Raw genomic sequence first — 7,004 nt, forward strand, 5'->3', positions numbered from 1 at the left:
TCACTGTGTGTTGGCATCTCTGCCCAGCTTATCGGCTGAAGCACGCCAATGTCCTCAGTACATATCTGCTTCTTGTCAGTCGGACATCTTCCGATAACAGAGCTTGTATCCCAGTAGGTACAACTCATTTTCTAAAAATTCAATAGGAAATGGGAAAAAATGCTTCTATTAGAGAATTCAGTTATTTTTAAAATGTACTGGCCTTCCCTGCAGTCTTTACTAGATTCTCCATGATTGCTCAGTAAAGATTGCACAAGAATTCCTTTGTTGTCCCAAGTAGAATGTTTCAAAATGCCTTCTCGACTGGTTTAGACATCGATGCCTTACACTAGAGATTTTAGAACAGTGCAGTTCCTCTGTAAATTTTATTTGTAACATTTTAGTATGACAGTACCATTGATGTGGCAGCAATATATCATTCTCCACATATAATATAAAATGTACCTGTTACATTTGGTTATGCTGTAAGTGAAAGGGAGAAAAGGCGTCTTTATTTAGAATAGCTATAGTATAGTAGAATTATTCTTGACATTGACCGTAGACACCAGTTTTTCCTATTTGCCCTTAAAATTCTACTTTAGTTCAACTTCGGAGGAGCTGCATTTTACCCCAGTTGTCTGAAACCATTGGAGGCTTAATGGCTATAGAACAGCATGCTGAAATATTAATATAAACGTTACAGAAATAGTAGTTTCTGCTTATTTTTTCTTTTGAACAAGTAACCCATAGTTGTGCACGACCAAAGCATCACAGGACTCCTTTTCTGGTATTAGCCTTATTTCACCTAAAATTAAACGGTTTAGTGCCAGGAGGAGAAAATGCTAGAACAAATTAGGTGGGGGATTTTGTGTTAAACAGCAAAATGTCTTAATGCCTTTTTTGCTTTTGAGTGTTCACATGAAGACTGGTGACCTAGTCTGCTTCCCTACAACAAACAATGAAAAATGTTTAGTGACACAAATAAAGTTAACACAAAAAATGGACAAAAATATCTTATTATCCTACTACTTTATTTACAGTCGTACAGCAAACTTTAGCTGAAGCTAAAAGGTCTTGTATTTCACTTTAGGGGTTTTCAATACTTTTTTCATACTAAAAAGATGAGAAAATGTGATTTTGTGGGTATATAAATGAGTACGCATATGCATGCTGCTTTCCAATATTTCTGTAATTGATTTTTTCTCCTTTTTTGGTCCTTAGGGTTGGCTTGTTTGTGAAGAGCAGACATGCCAGAATAGAACACGTCGGCTACCACTAAGTTTCTCCCGTAATGGTCCTATATGCCCATCATGCATGAAGGCCACTCTTAGATCTGAGGTAAGACACCAATTGTGATGGCGTGGCCTGCATCTTCTGACTTGATTTTATATAAATCTCTATAAATGCGTTATCTATCATACACTCACAGTAAAATCTCATACAGAAGACTACCATATTGCAAGCCACACTGATGAGGGGGAAGTAGCAATTTTAATGATTTGATTACTGTTCTTCATACTATCACAACTTCTTTCATGGTCAAAAATTATAACACTTTTTTCTGGGTTGTTTAATAATTATCAGTGTACTTTGTGACATCGTCTAGAAGCAGGTATTGTTTTGTTCAGAGTTACCCTGACCATATATACACTCTTACCAATATTTCAAACCACCAGAAAAGGCTTCTAGCATGGCTAGTCATTACCAAGGCTTATTACGTTGTGATATTTCCTGCTATTAATACAATTAAGATGGAAGCTCTTTAGGAAGGAAGACTTAGGGACACTTATTTATTTACATTGTTTAATTTAGAAATTACGTTCTGCTGTTTGTATACGCATTATTGTAACATTTGGAACTCTCGAGCAAAGTGATACCCAACATATGTTCCGTAGGGAGTTTGGGTCCCCCTAAAGAGCAAGCACACAGCGCATGTGTCTATTGGGCAAACTGCAGATATCCTAGCTGCGCCTTTTTAAAAAAAAAAAAAAAACTAGAAGCCCCTTTACTGCATTCTGTTTCATATTACCTTGAGTGTTGACAGGTCTATGATCACCATAAATATCCTCCCAAAGGAGTCAATCTGTTCTTTTGCATTAACTGCTTTAATCCAACAAACCATCTGGTTTGGTGTCAGACTTACTTACTCTTGTTCTTCCGGTCCCCTTGTAGTACAGGGTGGCTACATTCCTAGGATGTCATTCTTTTTTTCTGATTAAGCCTCTTCCAATATATGGCTGCCAATATCCATCATCACCCAAAGAAGGAAACTGGAACCCAGTGGAGAGTACAATCCTTGTTGCTATTACTGCTTTGATTATTCTCCTGGGTATAGTTGGATTTATGTGGCTAATGCTACAACACTATATGTTAAGAAATCAGCAAGGGAAAGTGTCAGTTGCTCCTCAAAATCCCACCACAGCTACTGAAACACAAAGTTGACTCAACTGTTTTGTCATGCAATGCACTTGATGGACTTCTTTTAAACACCTAACGTGTTTTTATTATTTTAAAATTATGTATTTATGTTCGCTGAAATTTTTTTTCCCTTTCATACGACAAATATTTATTAAAGCAAATTGGGGAAAAAAATCATGTACCTTTTTTTAAAGCCATACAGCATTCTCTTGAAGCATTATTGTAAAAAGTCACTACACCATCATAAAAGGTGCCAGCAATCAGCACCTTATTGTAAGGAGAGGAATCATCATGTAGTTCATGGCGTACATGTATTTTGCTTGTTTAGATCCGTACACACTGTGTACAGTATATACTGTATATATGTGTGTATGTATGTGTGTGTGTATGTATGTGTGTGTGTGTGTGTATGTGTGTGTATATATATATGTGTGTGTATGTATATGTGTGTATGTATATGTGTGTGTATGTATGTGTGTCTATATATATGTGTGTATGTATGTGTGTGTGTATATGTAGTTGTAAAGTGTAAGAACAGAAAGTGATACACGTAAGAGATTTGCCTTTGTGTTGCCAGTAAGTTTGCTTCTGTTTTATATTAAAAATTACTCTCTGGCTGGCAGAACTCATTTAAGTTCAATATTCTCTATTACAGTATGAGTTAATCCTTTTCCAGCAATGAATTTCTTCTATGCTACACCTCCAGGAAATTCCTTGATAAAAGAGGGTCTATGTCAACTTATCACATGTAGCCAAGCTAATACAAGGCTAGGCTTTCTCTTTGGGTCCTTGAGTCTGTATTATATGGTGTTATGATTTATTTGTCATTGAGTCTCTGAATGTTAGGGTCCTGAGCTTTGCTTGGCCTCAGCTAAGCTTATTATGCCTTTTTACAAGAAAAAAACATTCTGTAGCTGGTTGTAAGCCCAGTGGCTTACCACTTGTGCATGATTACAGATTTTCTTGTTTTTGGTACCCCTCTGACCTTACCCTCCCACCACTCTTTTCACATTGAGAAAAACATCCATGTTCCGACGAATAGCATAAACCCTTAATATTTTGGTGTTCAGTAAAATAAGAGAGCCCTTTAACCTCTTTTGCTTCTATAGAAGATTACATTATATGTAAGCTGGTTTGACAAAAGGCTTAGTTTTCACACCTCCTAAAAGTTTTGTTTTTAACTAAAAGTATATGCTACAAGAAAACCTTACACTTATATAACACCTCACGTACACTGCTGATTTGAGATTGTTTATTGCCCAAAATCTTTTTTAAATAGTCCCATATGTGAACTGTTTTCTAAAAGAAAATCGCAAAAGTATCGGTTGCCAAATTATATTTCAAAATCCACTTTTCACCAACGGGTAAGGTAAACTGTATAAGAAACAACACCTCTTATCCAAAACAAGTGTGAACTGTTGGGAGTGTTCAATTATTCTGTCCGCTAGGGACCTGTCATTTGAAACAATAGGCGAAACAGTGTATCAACTTTATAACAAGCAAGCATGTAGCAAAACACAAGTGTTACTGTACAACGCTATGATAAGCGAAGTATCTGGAAGGTTCACAAACGGAGCATGTTCACATCTGTCCCTGGATCCGTATGTAGATTAGGGCTGCAACAACTAATCGATAAAATCGATAATAATCGATAATGAAATTCGTTGGCAACGAATTTCATTATCGATTAGTTGAATCGATTATTATCGATTATAAAATGAGGGTTTTTTCAGAGCAAACGCTCTGAAAAATCCCCCTCATTATATAATCCGTTTAGTCTGACTCACCGTCTCACAGCAGCAGCTCCTACTTACTCCCCCTCCCTGTAATCACTGTGACAACTGGCCCCGCCCCTTCCTTCTCCAGGCCAGAACCACATGGCTGTGACACTCATCTAACTGTAAGTATATGTGTGTATATATATATATATATAATGTGTATGTGTGTGTATATATATATATATATATATATATATATATATATGTATGTAATATATATATTTGGGCTACTGAAAGTTAGGGGAGGTGGGGGTTAATTTAGTGGCAGTTATGGTTAGTGGGGTGTTTAGGGTTAATTTAGGGGCAGTTATGGTTAATTGGGTGTTTAGGGTTAATTTAGGGGCAGTTATGTTAATAGGGTGTTTAGGGTTAATTTAGGAGCAGCTGTGGTTAATGGGGTGTTTGGGGTTAATTTGAGGCAGTTGTGGTTAATGGTGTGTTTAGGGTTAATTTAGGGGATGCTGTGGTTGATGGGGTCTTTAGGGTTAATTTAGGGGATGCTGTGGTTAAGGGGGTGTTAAGGGTTAATTTAGGGGCAGTTATGGTTAATGGGGAGTTTAGGGTTAATTTAGGGGAATCTAAATCCTGGGGGCAGTGAAGTGACATATCTGGGGGTATAAGGCATATACAGTATATAAGGCATATGTGGGGAGGGCAGTGTGGCATGTCTGGGGAGGACGGAGTGGTGTATCAGGGTGTATAAGGCATATCTGGGGGTAGAGAAGTGGCATATCTGGGGGTAGAGAAGTGGCATATCTGGGGGTAGAGAAGTGGCATGTCTGGGAGGCAGGGTGGCATGTCTGGGGAGGATGGAGTGGGGTATCAGGGGATATAAGACGTATCAGGCACAGTGGCAGATGTGGGAGGCAGCGTGGAGTGGCAGATGTGGGAGGCAGCGTGGCATATGTGGGAGGCATTGTGGAGTGGCAGATGTGGGAGGCAGCATGGCGTGGCATATGTGGGGAGGGCAGTGTGGCATGTCTGGGGAGGACGGAGTGGTGTATCAGGGTGTATAAGGCATATCTGGGAGTAGAGAAGTGGCATGTCTGGGAGGCAGGGTGGCATGTCTGGGGAGGATGGAGTGGGGTATCAGGGGATATAAGGCGTATCAGGCACAGTGGCAGATGTGGGAGGCAGCGTGGAGTGGCAGATGTGGGAGGCAGCGTGGAGTGGCAGATGTGGGAGGCAGCGTGGCATATGTGGGAGGCATTGTGGAGTGGCAGATGTGGGAGGCAGCATGGCGTGGCATATGTGGGGAGGGCAGTGTGGCATGTCTGGGGAGGACGGAGTGGTGTATCAGGGTGTATAAGGCATATCTGGGGGTAGAGTGGCATATCTGGGGGTAGAGAAGTGGCATGTCTGGGAGGCAGGGTGGCATGTCTGGGGAGGATGGAGTGGGGTATCAGGGGATATAAAGCGTATCAGGCACAGTGGCAGATGTGGGAGGCAGCGTGGAGTGGCAGATGTGTGAGGCAGCGTGGCATATGTGGGAGGCATTGTGGAGTGGCAGATGTGGGAGGCAGCATGGCGTGGCATATGTGGGGAGGGCAGGGTGGCATGTCTGGGGAGGATGGAGTGGTGTTTCAGGGGGTATAAGGCGTATCAGGCACAGTGGCATGTGGGGGGTAGAGTGGAGTGGCAGATGTGGGAGGCAGCGTGGCGTGGCAGATGTGGGAGGCAGCGTGGAGTGGCAGATGTGGGAGGCAGCGTGTAGTGGCATATGTGGGAGGCAGCGTGGAGTGGCAGATGTGGGAGGCAGCGTGAGTGCTGTGGTAGGCAGCGTGGCATATGTGGGGGGGCAGCATGGCATGTCTGGGAGGCAGCGTAGCAAGCCTGGGCTCAAATGTGCATATATTGGGGGGCTGGTTGGGAAATAAAGACAAGAAATTTATTATCAAAGTTTTTTTATTCTGCTGTTTGTATTTAACATAATTTGTTTAGTAAATTATTTTAAATAAATGAAAAATTTACATTCATTTTTTTTATCCGATTAATCGAAAAAATAATCGGCCAACTAATCGATTATTAAAATAATCGTTAGTTGCAGCCCTAATGTAGATAATATCAAAGTTTCTGGAAACTCCTTTCTAAACTAATATGTAATCTTCAAAAAAAGGTATATACAGCAGCAGGTCTCCACAAGAAGGATAAAACTGTAAAGGTTTATTGTATCCATTTAAAGATTCATGTAAAACCTCCACTGACAGACGTGGCAATGGCACTCCAAAAATCCTAGGTCATTTTCAAGGTAAGTGCGCCTTTAAAGTTTTATCTTTCATGTGGTGCCACTATATACAAACCAACTATTATCAGCACAACAGCAAGTGTAGTAGACAATTCATCAGGATACATCGACTGAGTTTTACTTACAATACTTTGTGCCCAAATACTTTGTATAACCCCTGATTTTAGAGATTGCATACTGATTATAGTAATGAGGATCATTTATTATTGTGAAATATGCTGCCTTATTGTAAATGAAGACTATCTTTGAGCACTAGTTCAGTGTATGCTATGAAAAGCCGTGTGAATTGTTTTGTTTTTTACATTTATTTTGTGGGAGAAGACTTGTTGTTTTGGGGATACTTGGTGTACAAGTAAAAGAATTTAACCCCTTGACGGCAATTGATGTGCCAGACACGTCACAGCAATGCACGCAGTTTGACAATTGACTTGCCTGACACGTCATCGGATTGAACAAGCTTCGAATTCAAGTAACAATCGCATTCTTCTCTCAGCCGAAAAAAAAAAAATGTTCTGGCCTCGTGTTATCCTTCTTCAGCTACTCTCTGCAGTAACAAATCAATCTTCGGCCTCCTAAGCTCAGCC

General features: G+C 40.4%; 1 protein-coding gene across 2 annotated transcripts in view; it reads left to right on the plus strand.

Moving 5' to 3' along the window:
* POLA1 (DNA polymerase alpha 1, catalytic subunit) overlaps positions 1 to 7,004 on the plus strand; it is a 114,768-nt gene that overhangs the window by 79,971 nt on the left and 27,793 nt on the right. For both annotated transcript variants that reach the window (XM_053457337.1, XM_053457338.1), the window contains exon 35: positions 1,201 to 1,317. In XM_053457337.1, coding sequence (XP_053313312.1) covers positions 1,201 to 1,317 — 117 coding nt within the window. The remainder of the gene's footprint in view (positions 1 to 1,200; positions 1,318 to 7,004) is intronic.

This window comes from Spea bombifrons, chromosome 2, assembly GCF_027358695.1.
Source record: "Spea bombifrons isolate aSpeBom1 chromosome 2, aSpeBom1.2.pri, whole genome shotgun sequence".
NCBI lineage: Eukaryota > Metazoa > Chordata > Amphibia > Anura > Pelobatidae > Spea > Spea bombifrons.